This window comes from Styela clava, chromosome 6, assembly GCF_964204865.1.
Source record: "Styela clava chromosome 6, kaStyClav1.hap1.2, whole genome shotgun sequence".
NCBI lineage: Eukaryota > Metazoa > Chordata > Ascidiacea > Stolidobranchia > Styelidae > Styela > Styela clava.
In genome coordinates, this window is record NC_135255.1 from 10203702 (window position 1) to 10226247 (window position 22546).

General features: G+C 34.3%; 3 protein-coding genes across 7 annotated transcripts in view; 2 read left to right on the plus strand and 1 right to left on the minus strand.

Moving 5' to 3' along the window:
* The window catches only part of LOC120331131 (inactive dipeptidyl peptidase 10-like), a 36182-nt gene extending 24555 nt beyond the window's left edge, over nt 1-11627 (plus strand). For all 5 annotated transcript variants that reach the window (XM_078113560.1, XM_039398168.2, XM_039398170.2 and 2 more), the window contains exons 8-19: nt 72-199; nt 276-394; nt 833-1034; nt 1567-1677; nt 1995-2077; nt 2350-2558; nt 2815-2925; nt 3523-3592; nt 4127-4321; nt 4636-4864; nt 10164-10310; nt 11003-11627. In XM_078113560.1, the coding sequence (XP_077969686.1) occupies nt 72-199; nt 276-394; nt 833-1034; nt 1567-1677; nt 1995-2077; nt 2350-2558; nt 2815-2925; nt 3523-3592; nt 4127-4321; nt 4636-4864; nt 10164-10310; nt 11003-11110 (1712 nt within the window). In that variant the 3' untranslated portion in view covers nt 11111-11627. The remainder of the gene's footprint in view (nt 1-71; nt 200-275; nt 395-832; nt 1035-1566; nt 1678-1994; nt 2078-2349; nt 2559-2814; nt 2926-3522; nt 3593-4126; nt 4322-4635; nt 4865-10163; nt 10311-11002) is intronic.
* Nucleotides 11628-11712: 85 nt separating this feature from the next.
* On the minus strand, nt 11713-18279 carry LOC120331132 (uncharacterized). Its single transcript, XM_039398173.2, has 12 exons — nt 18162-18279; nt 18019-18036; nt 17811-17840; nt 17391-17426; nt 17237-17272; nt 16367-16592; nt 15985-16041; nt 15646-15741; nt 15305-15388; nt 14069-14155; nt 13661-13762; nt 11713-13251 (listed from the first exon to the last, which is right to left on the minus strand). Exons 1-12 carry the CDS (start codon nt 18207-18209, stop codon nt 13049-13051), a joined length of 1023 nt encoding a protein of 340 aa, XP_039254107.2. The 5' UTR covers nt 18210-18279; the 3' UTR covers nt 11713-13048.
* Nucleotides 18280-21161: 2882 nt separating this feature from the next.
* Nucleotides 21162-22001, plus strand: LOC144424478 (uncharacterized). The gene has a single exon (XM_078113823.1). The coding sequence runs from the start codon at nt 21162-21164 to the stop codon at nt 21999-22001; it is 840 nt and encodes a 279-aa protein (XP_077969949.1).
* The last annotated feature ends 545 nt before the right edge of the window (nt 22002-22546 follow it).

Genomic DNA, 22546 nt, shown 5'->3' on the forward strand with positions numbered 1-22546 from the left:
CAGAAGATTCTCATCTTAACTGAACCGTTCTACAATTTTGATAGACTATATTTTTATTCCTATATTCACAGAGGAAGTTCTATCGGGATCAAAGGCTCATTGGTTTTCAAAGGATGGATCGTATCTTGCATACGCGTCGTTTGATGATACTTTAGTGCCTCAAGTGGACATCATTATTTATAACACCCCGTATCCGACGGTATGTGTAATTTGGTCTACAAGTCAAATAGATGAAACCGGTAGTTATGCAACAAAACGAGTTTATATTTTTACAGATTGAAAAGATCAATTACCCCAAAACCGGCTACAAAAATCCGATTGTCAAGTTATTTATTCACAATTTAAGAACGAATAAAAACGTTGAAGTACCAATTCCAGAGTCAGTTAAAGAATTGTAAGTTATCATTGTTGAAAAAGCAAAACTTCATTAATTTCTTTTTTCGTTCAATTTCACACTTCACCTATTTTTTAACTCCTTTTTCCTCCATCTTTAAGAATAAAAAGTAATTATTCAATGATTAATGAATCCTTGGCTATAGTGTTATGTGCTAGTCACACTCCGCGCGCGCTTTTGTACAGTTGAAAGAGTTTATAATGTGTGTATAAAAAAGAGTTATAGTAACAATAAAAAGCTATAAAATATTAGTAATACTACAGCAAATACAAAGCAAAATTTCTTCTCAGACATGACACAATTCTTTTATTGGAGAAATTTCTCTACGGTTGGGAAACGGACCTATAATTTGGTATTATCTTTTATCCGTATACATTCTTCATGAAAATTATTTTTTACAGGAAAATCACTATAAAACTATTTATTCTTTTATTTTAGACAACCGCTGTTCAATAGTCTCGTTTGGGCGTCCGATGAATCTGTTCTTATAACATGGATGAATCGATATCAAAATATTTCAGTAACTTCATATTGTTCGCTTTCATCTTCTTCCAATCCAAAAAATATGACGATTTCGTGTAGGGATATTTACGAACAACATTCAGAAGGATGGTTGGAAACACTAACCAATTCACAAAATGTAAGATTTCAATTAAATAGCACAGTTTGATTAGTCAAGCACAATGTACCAGGGGGTGATACTTTGAATGTGTTCCGTTGAGACAGAATTATTTCGGTATTTATAAATGCATATAGACAACTTCTTACACGTTCGTGGCTGGACCATAGTATGGTTTGGGGGAAGTGAGGGGACAACCGCAGGCGATGAACGTAAAAGCTGAAATTGAGGTATCAACAAATCATATATTTTGTATGTTAAATGAGCTATAATCAAGCAATTTCAATAATTGATGTTACATTTTAAGAATAGTCAAATTTATATGTTAAAGAGGGCATTTAGCAAGACAGAAAATGCAGAGCACCAGAGCTTCGCCAACCTGACTATGACCTTCACTTCCCTCTTCATCTTCCCATATCTTTAGGTATTGTATCAAATATCATAAAGTCATGAATTTGTATCCCAGAAGAGTCAAACGCACGGCATACACAGTTGTTAAGTAATAAAAAACTTTATATGTACTTTCCTAATTCAATTTTTTTGTCCTATTTAGGGTCGTTCTGCTCCCACACAAGGTTCTGGTAAAACGTATTTTCAGAGAGAAGAAAAATCCATTGGTGGTTCAGGAAAATTTACTCATTTGATGATGGTGGATTATTCTAAAGTAAGTGTCTCCATTTGATTCTTGGATATTATGTATTCAGCACATCTAAATAATTTTTATCGAATTATTCGTCCCTATTGCTCGTTATTCAACAAAAGTATTACCATTAACCAATTCGCGTTGCATATTTCTGCTAAGAATCTACGAGAAACAACTGACGATTCGAAGGAGATGATAAAAACGAAGTACAACTCGGGCAGTAATGTGCTCTAACACGTTATTGATATTGTATCATTTTGAACATAGTAAAAAAGAAAACGACATTTTTAATACCAAAATAGTTTATTCAAACTATGTTTGCATTTCCCCTTGTTCAGGATTCCGTGACGACGCGCTTTCTCACTTCTGGCAACTGGGAGGTCACAGATATATCAGGATATAACGAGCAACTAAATAAAGTGTAAGCATCATAATTTGTTAATTAATTTTTACGGTAAAAGTAATAAACTTCTGTCAGCTTTAACTCAGAGTTAAGAGTAGTTTTGCCGCAATATTTTTCGTACTCTATAAATTTATCGGATATTTAATTTTCAATACATGCAACCTTTCTAAAGGCTTCAGTCATGTGTATTTTGGGTAAAAAATTGATCTAATGGACAAAAACTTAGTCGAGGCAATAAATTATTGAGGTTATCCGTCTTACCCACTACTTCATTCCATACCTTTATTCAGGTTTTTCATTAGCACTGAAAAATCACCTATGGATAGGCATTTATATTCAGTTGATATAAACGAAGACCGACCAACTCCCTTCTGCCACACATGTGATAGCTCTTGTAAATACACATCAACACAAATGTCCTCTGATGCAACTGGTGCTATTATACAATGTCTTGGACCTGGTGTCCCATTCGCAACATATTTTAATGTTACAAATCAAGGTAATCTCTATCCGTATAGTTTGTAGAACGATAGTGATATCTTTCAAACATGATTACCCCTATATAACACAATAAAATGGTTCAAAATAAGTATGGAATCGTTTGTCCGTAAATGTGCATTACAATTTCGTTTAATTTCAATCTCCTTTTATGAAATTATAGGTCTAAAACTTGTAAAGTTTGCATTTTTCATTTTGTAATAAACACATACTCGTTTTAAACTGGAATAATGAAATTATTAATTTTCTTTTGTTAGAAGCAAACATCATCGAGGGGAACAAAGAGTTGCGAGAAAAATATAAAAATACAATAAAGCCAGATATAATCGTTGAAACAATACCAATTTCAGGCGAAAGCGGCAATTACGGTATATTTAAATATTGTTTTATCGTAACTTGTAAAACGGCTCATTACTGGCGTCAATCACAAGCTCGGAGCTTGTCTGTCTACTCTACTTTTACTGACTCAATTTTCATTTGGTCGCTTTTTAAATCATTGTCCTTCTAACTTCTATATATTGCTGTAACATAATACTGTATGAGTGATTCTGGTATAACAATGGCCATGACTATAGTCTTAGAACTTCCCCGTTTAGCTTATTGGGCCTGGTTAGACTAATGGAAATTTGTTCAGTCGCAACAGGTGACCTAAATCTTACTACAAGGGTGACCCCAGAAAACGGAAAGAATAGAATATATTCCAAATGACCTGCGTTCTCTTTTTTTGTGTCACCCTATATTTCATCTCTAAGTTTTCTAGTTATTTTAAAAGTCAGAACTCAGAAGTAACATTAGGCATTAACTTTAAATAGTCAAATAACTAAATTAGGACACATACAGAAAATAATTAAACTAGATTATACTTAGAGCCAAAGTAAAAGCGTTTCGTGTGGGTACAACTCATCCACTAAAACAGTATTTGTGAAGGAATGAACAAAATTTAAAACATCATGTTGTATTTTTAGAATTTCAAGCAAAACTTTTTCTGCCACCAAACGCTCAACTGAAGAAGCATATACCTCTACTTTTGGACATGTGAGTTTATTTTTCTCTTTTATAATCTGTTAACTAATTGTTAAGCTTAACAAAAAAACCTTCCCTTCGGCCTATGAAGATACTGGATATTTAGATATAGATGTACCTGATATTTTTGGCAACCGACTGTTTATAGCGAAATATCATTATCATTATCATTCTAACACAAAGAAACATCAGAGATTGACTTGAAACTCGAAGATCATTATGGTCAAATTTTGAAATTGAAATCTTTTACCCGAATCTAAGCCTTGTAGATACCGAAGTAAATGTTGTCAGTATCGAACTAAACTTTAGTTTCATTACCAAGATAACGTTGGTTTTACCTTACGTTGAAGTCTCAACGCAACTATTTAGTTATCAATTTACTGTTGTTCATGAAATTAACTCAGACTCCACTTGTCAGAGAGCCAGTACTTAGCTATGGAATTAATTAAGGAGTTCAATGTTCTTGAATCTTGGTGCATTGATTTGAGATGCCTGCTGGGGAAGTGTTATAATAGATTTTTTTTCTCTTCATAATCAATGCCACAGATATGCGGGTCCCGGGAGTCAAACAGTCAACTCAAAATTTTCCTTAGACTGGAAAACCTTTTTGGCAACAAACAAAGACATCGCTGTGATGACTTTTGATGGAAGAGGTTCTGGTTTCAGAGGTTCGAATGTACTAAAAGAAGTAAATAGGAGGCTCGGAGTCTATGAAATAGAAGACCAAATAACAGCTATCAAGTAAGCAATACATGATTTATTATACTATGAAATCATAGTAAATATTCCGTACGCTTTTTATCAAAATATTTCGTTTACCATGTAAGCGTGTTCAATGTAGAATATGCAAATTTAGAATAGTAAAACTGTATCTATTCGTCTTGAACTCATTTTAAACGAATTGAACTGGAGAGAATGCTTTTGTTGACTGTGAACTTTCCATAATTATAATCATAATAATCAATATATTAGGCTTATTACATTATTTTTTAATATAAAATATTGCCGTCACTATACGTTTTAACGCAAAAAGTCATACTTTTCTTCAAATTTAGAAAAGTTTTGGAAAAGCATCACTATTTGAACAGAGATAAAGTTGCGGTGTGGGGTTGGTCCTACGGGGGTTATGCCTCTGCTATGTTGGCGACTCATCCTATGTCTCTTTCTGAAAATTTGACGAAATGCGCTATTTCGGTTGCACCTGTAACAGATTGGCATTTATACGACACGATATATACTGAAAGGTTTATGGGATCACGAGATCACAATTTTAAGAGATATATGGTAAGTATACTATTATCAATATATATAACATGCTGAATAATTTACAAAATCTTTTTTGTGTGGTTGTATAATTGATGCTATAGTTTGAGTTTTCGTCATTTTTATTATAAACCATTTTTCCTATTGAAAATGCTCCACTAATTTGGCTGGTGTCTAGTAATGGCAGTAAAGTTATTTCTCTAGTCAACACTAGTTAAAACAAATTCTAGAATGTGGTGCAACCAGGGGGTGGTGATTTTCATAACAGGCGGATTACCTGGGGAGGTTTTTTTCGCTCTTCACTTATGCGAATAGGTGACTTCCAGTTGAATAACTATTCTCAAATATGGCCTGGGTCGGTAAATGAGAGATGGGCTATGAGGCACATGATTGAGCCATTTTTCGTTTTTCTGTAAATTATGAATATTCTTCCTTATTCTGCCTTTCATCATTTACAAAATATAACATTCTCATGCACAGTGTTAACTCTAAGCAAATTATGAGTGCGAAAGTGCTTCGCAGTCCAAAAAAAAAGTGCGAAAGTGCTTTTGCCGATTTTAACAAGTTAGGTGCCCTAGCCTTTCATATAACCCATTTAAAACGACATAGATACTCGAAAAAGCGCTCTTCCGGTTAATATTATGAATTAAAGAGAAGCCTTTTCGTTAACCGAGTTCCCTTTAAGCGAATTCATGTTTAATTAAAACAAGCGAATTCATCGGCAACGAAATGACATCTGCTAACACCTGCCGTGGACAAAACTTTCATGCAATGTATCACGGTGTCAGTTGCTTACTCGCGTAAACAGCAAAGACTTTCACATTTGTTACTCCTTCCATCTAACAGACACGAGGCAGGCTGGAAACCATATTAGTTACAGGGTGGATCGTTTGTACAAATCCCGTGCAAAATAGCCCCCCCCTCCCCCCAAATATAAATAGCAATCAACTAATTAGGGTTAGGTGCGGTGGAAATTCAACTTTTCGATTCATTCCTAAACCTAATCTGATAATTATTAATTTGTGATTTTGAACCACTTTGAAAGTCGCCACCCGCTGTTTTAAAAGATAGGTTAACCTACGTTCCCTCCGAAATATTACGCAGGATACTCCCCTGTTTTAGGAGATAGGTTGACCTACTTTCCTTTCAAACTTTTTTCTCCGAAATATTACACAAGATCACTTTGAAAATCCTCCACTTTCATGAGCTAGGTGACCTAATTTCTCATTTACTTTTATATTATACTATTTCAGAGCTTACCCAAAGACAAGTAATTTTTAAATGTCGACATGCCTTGGTTTGCGTGCGAGTTAGTTTAAATCAGGCAGAAAACATCATATATTGGCAAAATGTTTAGTAATGTCATGTACTTTCAGCATTCATAAATAGCACTCTTTGTAATGCTGCTGACCTAGTATCAAATATTCGCATCAAAAGCCACTTGCGAGGTTTCCATATATTTTAATTACACTAATAGGAACGATGATATCAAAGAGTTTTCTTTTGCGAAGGTAAACTAAATATGAGGAGGGTTATTCTTGAGAAAAACATGAATTAAAAAAAATAAACGAATGCTATGAGAATGGATCCCAAATAATTTTGAGAGTGTCTCGAAATACCAATCCATTTGATAAATAATTTTTATTCGACCACATGAACGCTGATATCCTGAAAATTAATGTTGAAAGAGAATTACGCATTCTCAGATATCGGACATCCAGTCGCGGTATTCAATCGTTCATATGCACAAATCTCACATTAATAGTAATTGCTACCCAAGTTTGTAAAGTTTAGAAACCAACAAACAGAAAATAACTAACCTAAAACACAATTAAAATTCAGTCGGCAATAAATTCGTCGCCAAGACGATGCCATCATACAAAACAAAAAAGATTTGGTCGCGAGAGTTACGTGAGATGACTGCCGTTGTTTTTTAAGCAGAATGTGAAAAAAATTATAATTAATAAACGGGAGTTACACGCCCTTTACACATCGTGTGTATTAAACTTCCCTGGTAGGTACTTTGGTAAGTACTATTATTATTGTACCTATACACCTGTTGAAGTATTTCGGACAATTTCGAATTTAAAATAAATGAAAACCAGACATATAATAAAGACGCAAAAGTAAAATGAACATTTATTGAAAAAGTTATTATTTAAGAAAGACAACATGATCGTACAATTCCACCAAAACCTCGATGTTCGCAAGTGAGATGATAAATAAATACTTCCCTGTATTCGATCAATTAACTTTAGCGTATCGTTGTTCTGCCAACAAACAGCCGGGTGCAAAATATTTCCGTCCTGTGATATGCTCACAAATATTCTCGATATTAATATCATACCCTCGCGCATGTACTTTCTATTAGCTCTTTAGTGATCCCTTCCATCCTTGGCCAAGTCATGTTTCGAATATGTGAACATTTTATTCGACCATACATGGCCGGCGGGAGGTTAAAATTGTAAACAAGAGAGAGGTAAAATCAATCGCGAATTTCGTTATAACGGCTCGTTTACGAATTGTTGCGCCTGTTATCGTCGAAAATGATTACATTTGTTGTATTTTGAGGCATTTAAGCAGTAATAATTAGGGCATGACATCATCAAAATCGTCAAGTGAGATCTTGAAATTGCAAATTCCGTAAATAAAATTGCGAATTATTCGGTAACGAATTCAGCTTTAATGACCGTCGGGGTATTGTTTTGTTGAAAATTATTATTAATGTGAGAGCGCCAAAAACATACAGTCCATACCGATGCGACTGCAATTTATATGGTCACAATTGGTGTGGCGCGTTTATTAATAGTGTAAAATAAATTAAACGAATATCAATTATAACCAAGCCTGTCAGCGTGTTATTTTCTGTGGGCAGGAATCGTAAAATACCATCTTGAGACAAATTCACTTCTATTATAAAATCTTAATTTTCAGTTATTATCGTTATACAAATAACGTGTGGCAACTTTTTAATTTATCGTCGACCAAAAAACCGCCCCACACTCGTCCAAACATGTGTCGAGCTTGAACGACAGGAACAGATTCATCCACGACCTTAATTAGGGAAAATATGTATTTTATTGGGAATGCGAAATAAATGTAACAAAACGCATTTTTTGTGATATAACTTTGTATTTTCGGAAACGGGTTGCCGTGAAAGGTAAAATTTGATATAAATTGATCGCAAAAATGTTTTATTTTAAATGTAACAAAACACATTTTGCGATATAACCTTGTATTTTCGGAAACGGGTGTCCTGAAAAGTAAAATATGATCTAAATTAATCGCAAAAATGTTTTATTTTAAATGTAACAAAACACATTTTCGCGATATAACCTTGTATTTTCGGAAATGGGTGTCGTGAAAAGCAAAATATGATCTAAATTAATCGCAAAAATGTTTTATTTTAAATGTAACAAAACACATTTTTCGAGATACAACTGTATTTTCGGATACCGGGTGTCATGGAGAGTAAAATGTGATCTGAATTAACCGTAAATAATGTTTCATTCCAAATGTATCATAACGCATTTTTTTGCGATATAACTTTGTATTTTCGAAAACGGGGCGTCACGAAAATTATTAATCTAATGTTTTATCTATCGTCTAACTAACGTCTGGAACACATCATTTTCGGGGAGAACTCTAGCCCGCGAAACGTCATTTAATTTAAAATAGAGAATGTTTCACACATTTCAAAACGGAAAATCACCAGTAAGTGGACAGGGATTCAACCCTCCGGATTCAGTATTCTATATCCCCGTGTCAGAACTTTCTGAAGAATGGAACAAAGAACCCGTCAAACCGCCGCGGAAGAAGGGGAGTATTTTTTGCACTAATAATTAGGGCGTGACAATATCAAAATCGTCAAGAAACTGGTGAATTTGCAAATTCCATAAATAAAATTGTGAATTGCTGGGTAACATTTTAGCTATAATTATCGCCGGGGTATTGTTTTGTTGAAAACACGTTTAAACTTGAGGGAATTAGTTACAATTAGCGCCTGAACTCTATTAGGCACTCGAGCACTCAAAAAAAAAGCACTCCAGTCCAATCTTTTTAGCATTAAGTCGCATACGTAAAATATCCCGTAAAAGAAGTGCTGTTCATTAACGTCATCTCGTCTTATGACCACGCAGAAATGCCTTTATTGCCGAATTATTCAATCACTATTTTAAATCAACATTCAGGATTGGAACAATTTCAGATTTGCGAAGTTTATCACCATAGAAATACATGAGAAAGTTATTTATCGTCTTAATAAATATCTGCATCACGGTATGGACAATAATATTACCATTCGCATAAAATTGGGACGGTAAATTTACAAATCTTGATAGGTGATATTAAAGCCAGCGCAAATGTTAATTTGAGTCCTCAATGTCTTCAACAGCTGTTGCCGATGTGAACGAACGGGTAAACCCGAAATATAAAACTTCGATGTCCGCCGACCCACAAGAATTCATATTTGTAAAAAAGAGAGGGCGGGATTATAGATTACCCAAAACCTGGATATCGCCGCCAAAACGATCGTGACAAGAACAATTAGCGATTACAACGGAATTAACCAGTAAAAAGGCTTTGTTACATGTTTATTCGGTACTCCTTAAAAATATTCGATTTAAAAAAATATTGAATTTTGCCCACCCGTCCTCGCAAATCAATGAGAAATAGTTGTGTAAATATCGCAAAATGCCACGTCCTTTCAACATTGTGATTACAATAAAATGGCACTTAATGGTATTTTGTGAATTTGTTGATTTTGCAAATCTGTGACATGCTGCTAAAAGTTTCGTCTGATTTGAAAATCGTGCAGTTTGGTCACAATTCATCCAAAGTGACTATAACACGTTACTAACACTTTTATAGTCATTTTGAATTCATCGATATCATTGATAGTCACATGACCACTCTCGTTCAAAGAAACGCCGCGGGAGCGTTTTTTGCAGGAGAAGCGGAATCGGTGTGCTTGTATAATAATCATATTTTAAACAAGAATTTTGCTGTTAATGCAAAAGCTTTATCTCCTATGTCTGCATCTCATAGGTTAGAATTCCGGTAAATATCGTTATGATATGCAGAATTGAGTTACAAAAGTACCAGTATGTTACTTATTTGTCAACTTAATACTCGAAAATATTTGTTAACTTTGAATTTTTATTCCATTCAAAATCGGAAAAAAGTGCTATTTCGCAGTCCCTAAAAAAAGTTGCGAAAGTGCTTCGCAATTTTCGCAAAAAAGTGCGCTAATAGTGAACACTGCTCATGCATTTATATCACCGTCAAACTTTTGTATCGTGAATTTTATGTTTCATTTCAGGAATCAAGTTTACTACCAAGAGCAGAATCGTTCAAATTCTTCAAATATCTTTTAATTCACGGTACAAGAGATGATAACGTACATTTTCAAAATTCTGCTGTTCTTGAGAATGAACTAGTTCGAGCTGGAATTGTACATAGGTATCAGGTAACTGAGCAAATATTGTTATCATTGTTATAGTTTGAATCATTTGGTCGTCCATAATGTACTACCGGAATAGAAATTTAATATTTCGCAAGAATAATTGTGTGTGGTTGTTTGGATCATGTTACTGAAAAATGGCCATACTAGTTCTTTGCATCATATTGGTTAGGTGGCTCAAATTTTGAAGATAGTTTCAGGTGTGTATTATTGAGTTGATTTTTTAATCGTAATTCGGTAGTCGGTACCGTTAATGAAATGTACCATTGAGAAATGTCGGTTTAACTAAAATTGTGGATTTAACCCACTAAATTAGCAAAGCCTTAGTCCCACGTGTTGAGTTTGACAGAAAAATCATCTTCAGACAGACACCCTGTGTCCAGTATGCTCCTCGGCTTTTTGTTTTAGTGAAATGTTTCTAAATTTAGTACTCTTGAAACTGACTCGTAACTGATGAAAATGTGTTATGTATTTGACAATCTATCTGCACTGATATGTGCCACTTCTGAGTATTCAGATATAATTATTTTTGAGTTATGAATCGAAACTGTGGTGTCACCCCTTAAAATTAAAGCGTCTTTGATATTTTAGGGAGAGTTTTCACCCCCAAAAGAGGCTATTGAAATCACTGCCTATGTTGTTTGTGTTATCTCTTTTACTATATAGCCATTTCTTAGGTTAACAAAATTTATGCACAGGTATACACAGATGAAACACATTCGTTGAACAGCCAGCCAAAGTGGACACACAGGCACTTATACAAACTTATGACGCAGTTTTTAATTGATTGTTACGCAAACACGTGACATGCTATGTCGTCACTATCGATTATCAAGCCAATTGTTTTTATTTTATCAAATGCTGACAACTGAGATCAACGTGAAAATAAGACCGAATTTTAACAGTCAACAACTCGAATCAGCTGACACTGGAGATTTTGTATCCGACAGACCACCGGGTATGACTCCCGCACTTCCATTCCACCAGCCAGTGTCAGAAAATCACTTGCATATTATACAGATACACATTCTCATTGGCGTAGTGGATTTCTAGAAATATTTCTCTCTAGTTGGCATTGGCATAGTATTTGCAAATTATTGATTCGAAGTAAAAACATATGCCCGCATGTAAAGAAATATATTTCTGTGGGGTCAACTACTCCTCGTCTTAGTCATTACTCTGGTGGATCCCTACGTATTATTGTTGCTAATACCAGCAGTTTCATTTACTGTTTTATACAACTGATATGCTGTAGTTTACTTCTTGCGTTATTTTTATAATTTACCTATTTTCTAGCAAGTAATACACTTTGAATAATAATGATCTCTCTCTTTAAATTAAGTCAGTTTGACGACCACAAGTAGGCCTCCTGACACAAGGGTTTGGGGTTCAATTTCCCTGCAGGCATGTTCTAGAAGCGCGTTGCACAATCGTGCAGGCATAAAACATTTCAGAAAATTAGAAATCGCTCGCAGCTATGTTTCGGTGAAGAATTGCAGTTAAATTTACAAAAAAAATTGAAAACTGTTAGAAAAATATTATTATTACCCAAAACTACCATCATACTAGGTAAACGGTCAGTTGGAGGCTAACAGTAAATAATGACAAAATTGTCCTAGCATGCCTTGTTACGCACAACGTTAGCATTAGCAGCCATGTGATTTTAACGGGTGTAAATATCTGTGAGGCTAAATATATACAATTACAATATATCGGTTTTGACTCCTAGGTTCTTGAATTATGCGCCGAATTTGCGTGTGCCCGCTTGCTGGACATATATTCCAATTTGAACTTCCCTGAACGCTTAATTTCTTAGAAATTATCTGGAATCTGCGCAGCTTTTGTGAAAAAAACAACACGAAATGTATAGTTCTACAACTAGTCGAATTTATTCAGTTAAGTGTGCAATATCATTTCCTTTTTACCCCACAATCAAACTCTGTTGGTCAGGGTTTCGGCCGCAGCAATATAATGTGTTTTGCTCAAACGTGCTGCAGATAAATTGAAAATTGCTGAAGTTATTAGAAATAAGAACGTTGGATGTCAAGTTTTCATCTGTAATTTAGCACAATGGAGCTATACAAATTTTACTCTGCTCTTGCGTCTGATAGGTAGAAAATTCCGTGGCTTCAGGCTCCATATGTTGTTCAGCAACGTACCATGCAATGCAATTTGAACGCAAATTATCAGAATATAGTGATAAATACATTGGCAATCGTAAACAATATAGATATCGGTGCATTGTGAAAATTTGGCTGACGCAGGCGAGTGAGGCGACAGACTATTTAATTTCAGTATTCCATTCTAAATTTAATATATATACAATATGAAAAATTTGTTTGAACATTTAGTAAAACATATTGTTTTAGCTCACGCATAAAAAAATCATTCCGGCATCAATAACAAAGTATAGTTTTCAAAAGTATTCTGAAGTGTAATGAGAAGTTAAGATAGTCGAAGGCGTAGAAGTAAATAAACTGCTCGTTCACATTTAGTGTTGTCTATATCTAGGCTCAGTGGCTTTTTATAAGAATTTTTGTTTTAAAAAAGTTACAGAGCGTCTGATTGAAAAGAGCTCAAATTTCTCATCCAACTTTGCTTTAGTTGGTGCCAAAATGTAATTGATTTTAAATTAAACACATTTGATTATCACTATAGCTAATCTAAACTACACGAGGAAAAATAATTTGAAAGTCTAAAACTAGATGGATCAAAAACCGGTAATACAGAAAAAAAAATTGATTTTAGGGTCTCCAACTGCTACCGCTAGAACCGGGAGATCCTGGTGCCCCTCCAGTGGACGAACCAGATGATCCTGGTGAACCTGGGGCGCTACCCGACGGGCGGTTGTTTGATGATGGCGGCCCGGCACTCATGATTATTTCTTCTTCTTCAAACGCTTCTGACTTTGATATAACAGGTGGTTCTGGTTTCTCACAGTAGATATCTGAAATAAAAATTCACGTTTGTTAATCTTATTTTTCATCTAACATGTTTTCACCGTTTATTGAATTACTAAACCATCCGTTGTGGAAATTGTGACTTAACCTATGCTGTAAAAAATTCTTGTTCGTGTTGTTTAGTTTGAAACGCAGCCACAAAATTTATGGTTGAAAACACGGCATACTGAATACAGTTGTTCGTTATGTTTGCATGACTGGATTCATATCTATGCTCCACAGTCTGTTTCTGTACAAAGTCTATTGCTACATACAGAGTATATATACAATACCAGACAAAAACTCTGCCGAACCGGGATTTTTCAATTTAGTAGCCTCCCAATGTTTATGCGGATGCTTATACAATGCCACGTTCAAAAAAAAAATCGTGGAATACTTTGAATGAAATTGACTTACTCATATCTTCGGCAAATTTTCTAATTCTTGTCACCGATGGTCTTTCAACATCATAGAATCCAAGTGCCGGGTCAAGGCAGGTGGATGCAAAGTTTGAATCCACTGTAAAAGAATATCATATATAATATACTTACACCACCCCAAAGGAATATCGTACATGAACGCCACAATACCTCATTGCATACCACAATGATGGATTGTTATTTCCGCACCAGTAATCCACCAAAGTTGAAAAAGTTCCTAATATTTTGGCGTTTAAAAACAATTTCTGCCATTATCAACACAAAGAATGGTATCCCTGACCTTCAGAGCTCAAAGGTTCAATTCTGCAAAATCATTCTATATCCTCAAAAAGAGCATAAAAACGCTCAAATTCAAATATAGGATTATAACTAAGTACTTTCATACCGGAAAATATTCGATCAGCAATTTTTCCCCAAATGTCGTTTTTGTCAAAGTCAGTTCCACCGTAGATTAGGTCCTTAGCGTCTTGCTCTGCAAAACGAGAATGTGTTAGGATATAAACATACGGTATTTCTGATGTTTTATGTAAAATACTCATTCACTCTATAGTTCTAATATACCACTCACTGAGTTTATATCATTCATTCAACAATATACGGCTGGCAGAATTTAAAGACGTTCAAGTCAATGTAATTGGAAACAGCTCAGTAATAGACAATTCAAAGCCACAATTTTTTTCAATCGATGTTTGATGTAAAAGTTTATTCAAAATGATAAACTGGCAGTAAACGAGTTCATATGTCGCATCACATTTCACCCCGCGAAACATGTGTAAATTGCAAGAGATTATTGTTGTTTTTGATAAACTTCACGACTAATTTCTTAACCAATTTTACCGGTGGATTCGTATGCATATATAAAATGCAAGGATTCTGTAGCAAAAGTGAAGTTAACTATTCTAAGTGATCCAAAAGTCTCGCTGCAAGGTACCACAAATATATTTCTGTGACGTTTTGTCTGAAATTCGTAAGCGGTCTTCTTGTTGTAGTTGAATCGTGTTTGGCTGAAAAAGTTTGACCTTGGTCAGACGACACGTTACAGAAATATATTTGTGTTGGTGTGCAGCAAGACTCTTGAATCATCTGGGATAATAATTCATAATAGCATATCTGATCTCTAGTTTTGATTAGCGCGACTGTTGTCACAATCTCACGGAAATATAAATAACCTACTGTCGGGAGACACAGTTAAAATCAATTCACGTTTAGTTCAAAATATTGCAAATTTTGGCACGGGAATAAGAACAACTGAGCAGTTTATTGTTCCGAACACATCGAATTGGATGGGAAGAAAGCCGCAACCGTTCAACAGTTATGTAAAGCACCCGAGGCGGCGAAGAAGTCAGGAATGCCTTTTACATAAAACTACGTAATAATGCCCTGCGATTCCATAAAGCGTAATTAGCAATGAGATAACATGTGTGTTCCTGGCGCTTGGTACTATACCCAAACCCAAACATCGAGTTAAATTACCGATATTTGGGACACGACAATGTATATACAATAGAATGTATTCTGGGAATAACGAGATGGGATGATAACGGGGTAATTGCCAGCAGTTGGTGATCACTCATTATCAAGGGATGACAGAATGTACCACTGAATCGTCGTCTAAACTTACCAGTGACTGTACCAGAAGTGTAACGATCCACCAACGAAAATAAAAATACAGTGGTGATGTCATTTTGTCGAATGTAGTTGGCCACTGTAGAATGTACGTACATGTGTTTAATATAACTTATTAGTTAATGGTTCATAATTTGCTTTGAAGAAAATAATCAGCAATATGAGGCCGTAATCATGAAACAGCTAAGGAATAAGATAAATAAATACAAGCAATCCGAATCCGTTCTTTTTTCAAAAGCGCGAATAAAACTCTTTTGTACAAATAATTTCAAGATAAAATGTAAAATCAGTTTGAATGTTTGAACCATTGCGTAATCAAATAGAAAATGTTCTTACAATCATCTGGTTGCGTTCCACAAGTAGTTTCAATGATACCGCGAACCATGTCTTGCTGATGTACTTTAGATTCTTCTTCATATCCAGGAAATGGTCCTGAGTAATAAAAGTACATAAATGGATAGCGCATTAATTACACTAAGACAAGAAAAAAATATATATGTTTTAGTTTTATATAACATTTAATCAAGCCTCATTGATATTCATTCGCATGCAGGTGTACTCTGACGTACGTGTCTGGGAGTGAGCCTAAAATGAAATACATTTAAAGAATACACCTATTTTGTTTTTTAGTAATTTTCGTCTCCAATAATAGTGATTAAGAAACTGCAAACATACCGTTAACATCGCTCCAATACTTTGCATTGACAAGTCCTCTCAAAAGATGTCTTCTATCTATTGAAATTAAATGAAATTTGGGTCAGACGAAATCGAATGCGAAGCTCAAATACCTAGCACCAAAGAGATCTCCCAAAGTATGTGCACCAAGATGGCACACAACCTGAACCCTAACCTGGTACACATACTATGTTCAGGTTGTGCGCCATCTTGGTGCACATACTTCGGGAGCACCCTTAAAAGTTTGATCGACCTCTCGAACACTAAGGTAACTAGAAATATAACTGAAAGGTACGGTAGTTATTTTACACAAAGTTCAGTCCACGAAGATACGGTTGATATATATATATATATATACACATCATTTTACTCTCTGACTCACCTTCCTTCGATATTGTTGGCATTTTGACTTGTACGATTAAAATATCTATTTGCTCTTGAAATGTTTCAGGTTTCATAAATTGATCCAACATGGCGGTATTTTGACACAACGATGCCTTGCAGGATTCAAAATTGCGCAAGGCTTTTTGCATTTCATCTTCGGTCAGGGTTTTACCGAGTCTCTTCATAAACAGGGCTGACTTAACAGCTGATGTTACGAGTTTGCACTATAAAGAATGGGATTTTTTAATGTATAGTTCTATCTAACAATAAAGTACATTTAATGTGAATTCACTAGCTCGTTAAATATAGTCGATATGAGTGATATATACATGAAGATATGAAGACAAAATACGATATTTGCGAAGTATAAATTATATATAACTTACTGGAAGAAATGTTTCATCATTTTAATTGTGGACACTACGTTGTGTTCAAGTAAGTCCTTCTCAATATCTATTTTTCGCAGTCGTGCCATTCTTGCGATACCATTCAATTTATAGCCGCAGTGGATTCATAATTGGTTGAATTAACTGATTTCTTATCCAAAATTTGATACCAATAAATAATTCAATTTATTATTCCTATGCGAGTCCCGAATATATTTTATTGAGCCAACATGGCTGTATATTCTGACCAATAATATGGCATCCGTGAGTTATCCCACAGGTTGCTCTCTTCTTTCTGTGTTTTTAGTGAGCGCGCCTCTGCCTTAAGCTCTAGAATCTTGTTATTTATTAATTTAATTTTTCATGTTTGTTTTTATTTATTTATCTAATATTTGGAGAGATGGTCATGTAAATAGATTTAAGTTGTGTGTAACTGTAAAACTTAGTTAGGTGATGGCCCGAGTTGTTAACTATACGCTTACCCGAATGTCTTCAAACTGCTTAAGCTGTTCAGATACCTGTAATAGGACATAAAACATTTATTTTCGCGGGTGTACAAAGATTTGTGATAAATAGAAAGTTATGAATAACAATTAAACAAGCTAAACGCCAAATATGAAGAAACCACTTACTTACCTCTAATGAATAAGAATTCGGATACCATTCAGTAGCCTAAAATTAAAAATTTAGTGATGAATTATTTCAATAAGAAACAAGTAAATTATTTCAATCAACAATAAAAACGACTTAAATTAGCAACAGATGTTTTGTGGATTCAATATTCTGGTAAATTATTTGAAGAGAAGCTGAGTCACCGGTATTTTTCACTAAAGACAGTTTGGATCCTAACCGACTGTCGGCAATTGTGTTTTGCCGAATTGCGAAGGGTAGATGATGGTTATGCATCCATCCAATGTATTAAAGTTAGTACTGAATTCTTGAAGTGTGTTCATAAAGGTACAAAGCAGCAATGTCTTTTAAATCCAGACTGGAATTTTTTTCTACGTTCAGCAATTTAATTTATAAAAATGTGGTTGCCGAATATATATCACTCACCGATAATCTAATGCCAATGGGTTTTTCTTCCTTAAATAGAAATAGGACAGATATTAAAATCATGTTTAGATAAAAAAAAAATATTATATATTTGTCTAACAATAATGCTAAATGCGGTCTTAATGGGCCGACTATAGTATACGAAGAATCTCTTTACATTGAAACCTAACTCTGCGGACTCTACTACAATATCATGAAAAAATTTTACCTCAGTTTTTTCTTGTGCCTGTAAAAATTAAAAACAGATCCAATTAGTTACTTACATTTGTGCTGCGTTTACAAATTTGCAAATACAAAAATTACGAAACGATTTTTGCATTTTTAATCAAAATATATAATTCCATTACTTACCATTGAGTTTGCACCAAGAAGCAAAGTCAAGTACAGTATCAAGATCATCGTGAATTTTTCTGCAAATTTTTTAAACTATGAAAATTCTGTAAACTAATACGTACATATCATAAAATGAAACAGTAATTAATTAGTAGCAAAGTTTCAAGAACAAACTTTAAAATTATGTAAATTTTAGCATAATTACTTCACAAAAATGCAAAATTAGTGAACCATTTTCATACTAGCATACACTCAAGCCGGTACATTCATTTATATTTGGTACTTCCGACTGTAACAGGTATCATAACTGAAATTACTAATAACAACCCAGCAGAAAATTAGATAAGTCACAAGCTTTCCAAAATAAATTGTTTGCATAGCTCAACCTCATTTTAAGTTTTGCTAATTACTTTAGTAAAACGTACACATTCTCAACTCAATCCGACTAGATTAAAATGCCTGCCTCATGCTTGAGTATCACCAAATATTAAAAACCGTTTCACAATTAGAAAAATCAAATATTGTTGTCGTATTTATTTTATTAAAATGTAATATTATTCCTAATATGTCTGGTCAAATTAATGAACAAAGTACAAACCATCCGCCATAATTGCTCTCAACTCAAGTGATATGATTTGCTCCGATTATTCTGAATAATATTAAGGTAAATATGATTCCGGTATTCTGGGCGTTTACCTGATATTATCTTAAGAGACGCATTTTAATAAAGTTTTTTTGTCATGTTGAAGTACCCAAAGTATCTTTTATTGTTTTTCACATAGATAAGTAAGATGTTTACTCCTCTGGGTGGAAATTAATTTTATTGAACGTCGCAACTGAATTAAATGATTTTTATTCATGAAATTTTAATCAAATCATTCGCAAACAACTATCACTTTACAAAAGTAGGGAAGAAATTAGAACTGCGATAATACATAATAAAAAGGAATGAAAAAAAATACAATCGCGGAAACCAATAATCAATTTTTGTAATGCAATCACTAAAAAATATGAACCCGCTTCGAAGTGAATTTTAGTTTAATAATAAAATCAACACATTCAATCGAACCTGTTAAAAATACTCTAACGTTAAGATATGTCTGAGGTCCGAATCTAAGCAAAATTTCTCACTGCTAAATATTCAGAAAATATATTTCAGTTGCTGACGTTTATTCATATGTACCTAAAAATTTGAAAATATTTTTAGCGCATCTTATATCACTTTGTTCGGCGCCGGTTTACTAAACCTTCGCGTGCAAAGCTACCGCGCTCCACCCAGATCCCTTCCGACATGGTTCAACACGATTAAATATATACTTAGTCTGGTACTCAGTCTCGTCAATAAATATATTTATATCACTGTCTTGACAACAATTTTCCAAGCGACTTAGCATGAATTGAACTCTATAGCAATTGTAAGGTTTATTATGTTTTGAATTCTAAAACCGAATAATTGAATATAGAAACAAGGATTAATCATTGAGTCTGTCATATCATTTCATAAAGTATGTAAAGTTGTGCGGAATAGATCGACTATCAAGCATTGGGAAGTCAATAACAGGTAAAACAAACTGCATTTTAATATAACTATATTTGGTACTCCTGAAGTATGCGCAACATAATGTCGCACAACCTGAACCCTGACCTGGTACACAACCTGAGTCCAGGTTTGGTGCGCATACTTCTGGAGGTTCCTATATTTTTTTATTATTAAAAATGTAACCATGAATCTTGAATTTATTATTTAAATTCACTAGGCTGACTAATGCATATTCGTTTTTACCACTAAATGAGTAATCCAATGAAATTTTTGTTGCATTTATCCCTTCCTTTTTTATATACAAAATGAATTAATATTTTTGTTAAAAAAGGTCAAGTGGGAAATGGGTTTATGAATTCCTATTTAGCCTTGCATTTCAAAAATGTTGAATATATGCAGCAAAATGGTCTCGTTTGTTCAAATAATGCGACATCTATTTATTTCTTGTATTATTTGACCATTTTTTTCATTTAAAGATCACATATTTTTCCAATATGTTGGAAGGCAAGAAATATTCAATTTTCATTCATTATATAGTTTATAGATATATTATTTGGTTCAACAAATTTTATTTAGGCCTGTTATTCCGCTTAATAGGGATATAGTCATATAGAATGAACGTTGAAACTCTTCTACTTTAAGAGCTATTTTTAGAATACCGGGGCCTATTGTAAGGTAGCATATTTTTTTATTATATGAGTTTTAACACCTCTTTCCAGTTGCGGTTCTGTACAATCATTCACTGACCACTGGTTAGGGCTGGGGATGGTTAACCGGTTAATCGATTTTAGATGGTTAACGGTTACGATTTATTTTAGCCGCTAACTGACATCTCGGATACAAATCATATTTATAATGTACAATTTCTTCAAAAATAATTACGTCATTGTATTGGTGAGGAACCAATGAATGTGAAAGATTGCTCATTATAAAAATTTGACAATGATAAATGATAAATCAAATTTCGGTAAAAACATATTGTTCCCGATTTTATGGCAAAATCGTCTTCTATTCAATGTCATCAAACAAGTGCGCTGTTGATGCTGCTCAAAGTAGAATTTGCACATCGAGCACTGAAAATTTGCCATATAAATGACATTCAATAACGGAATCGGGTTTTCCTGAACTACTTCCATATGTCAAAAGCACGCTGCATATCTCTTGCAGCGGAGCGATCACCAAACTATAACGATTCGTGAATAATTTGGAGTAATACCGGGATAAGATCACGCAAAATTTCTTTGTAACCATTGTGTCGTTACAAGCTAAAATTATGAATTATTACGTCAAATGTCACGTTGCGGTTAACCGATTAATTTTACCCGGTTAACGGTTAAAGTGTTTTTTCTGATATTCCCAGATATTAATTGCAAAGGTCATTTTTAATAAAAAAAATATTGCATTCAAAATAGAGCTTAATGGATTTTTTGCCTTCAAACTAGTTGTTGTTTTAGTACCGTATATTATATTTATTCGATATGTCAGAAGACTGGAGAGAGTCAGGTACTGCGGAACGATATCTATGGACTCCAAAATATCCTTCATCCATAGCAGAATTCGTTATAAGTCGTCTTCGAAAGTTGAATTTATATAAAGACTCCGGAAAATTTGACTTAATCTTGGACGTTGGATGTGGCTACGGCGAATCTCTCAAGTACTATGTCCCGTTCTTTCACAAAGCGATAGGATTCGATATCAGTGAAGAACAAATAGGAAAAGCTAGGGAATTGAACGAATTTAACAACGTAACTTTCTTACTTGGAAAAGGAAATTTGTTCCCTGTTGATGATAACTCTGTAGATTTGATTGTCTGTGTGGGCACTGCGCATTATCTGGACGCAGCACACTTTGTAACTGAATGTAAAAGAGTAATCAAAAAGGGTGGATTAGTTGCCATCTATTCGCACGAGTTTGCAGACTTACACGTCGAGAATGTCCTCGATCGCGCTAGTATTCCAGGATACAAAATATTGAACGAAAACTTTCTCAGCCCAATGCACAATGATTTCTTTAGTGTGGACCACCCAGTTTGTGAATGGATAAACCGATACAAAGGTATTTATAACATGCCATCGGGCATGAGCAAGCAGAGATCAGATGATTTGTCCTTCGATTATCATCTAAATTTGAAAGAATTGAAGAATATGTTTCTTTCGAGTCCCGTGTATAGAAATCATCACATTTCTTTCGATGAGGAATCGGCGCCATTGACTTTGATGGGACAGAATTTAAAGGACCTCGCTAGAGTTAGTGGTTGCAAAGATGAAGATTTAAACCTGCGTTTGACATTATCTCTGTTCTTCGTTTTCCTCTATTGATATCCATTTTTGCACTTCGATCGACTTTGGAAAATGCTCGTATCGGTATTGAATGTACTAAACGATATATTCTTAAAGATTGTGGCCAAACACTATCAGGCCTGGACTCAATATTTTTCCCTCCTTTGTTTAATTGGTAAATGTATAAATTGTGATGATTTGAAAACTAATTCCCTACATGAGTCTAAATGGAATCAACCTTGTCTTGTATACTCGGTTTCATACAACTTTTTTTCGGAGAATAAAATGAAGAATAATTGGTTTCAGAAACGATTTTATTCTCTGAATACATCAAGTCTCTCTCATTAAGATCACCAAATAATTTTTTCTGGATAACAAACGAAGTATCGGTGACACCGTGGAACGTCCCATCACATCACCAATAACATCACCAGAATTTACTTGATCCAGCATTTGTTGAGCCGTTCTCGCATTTGTCCCTTTAAAATGGTGGTTGGTTTAATTGAGTGCTTATTTTGTCTTAGAAACATAGATGTTTCGTTCATGTTTTGCGTTTTGGAAACGAGGGACGATGATTTTTTTAA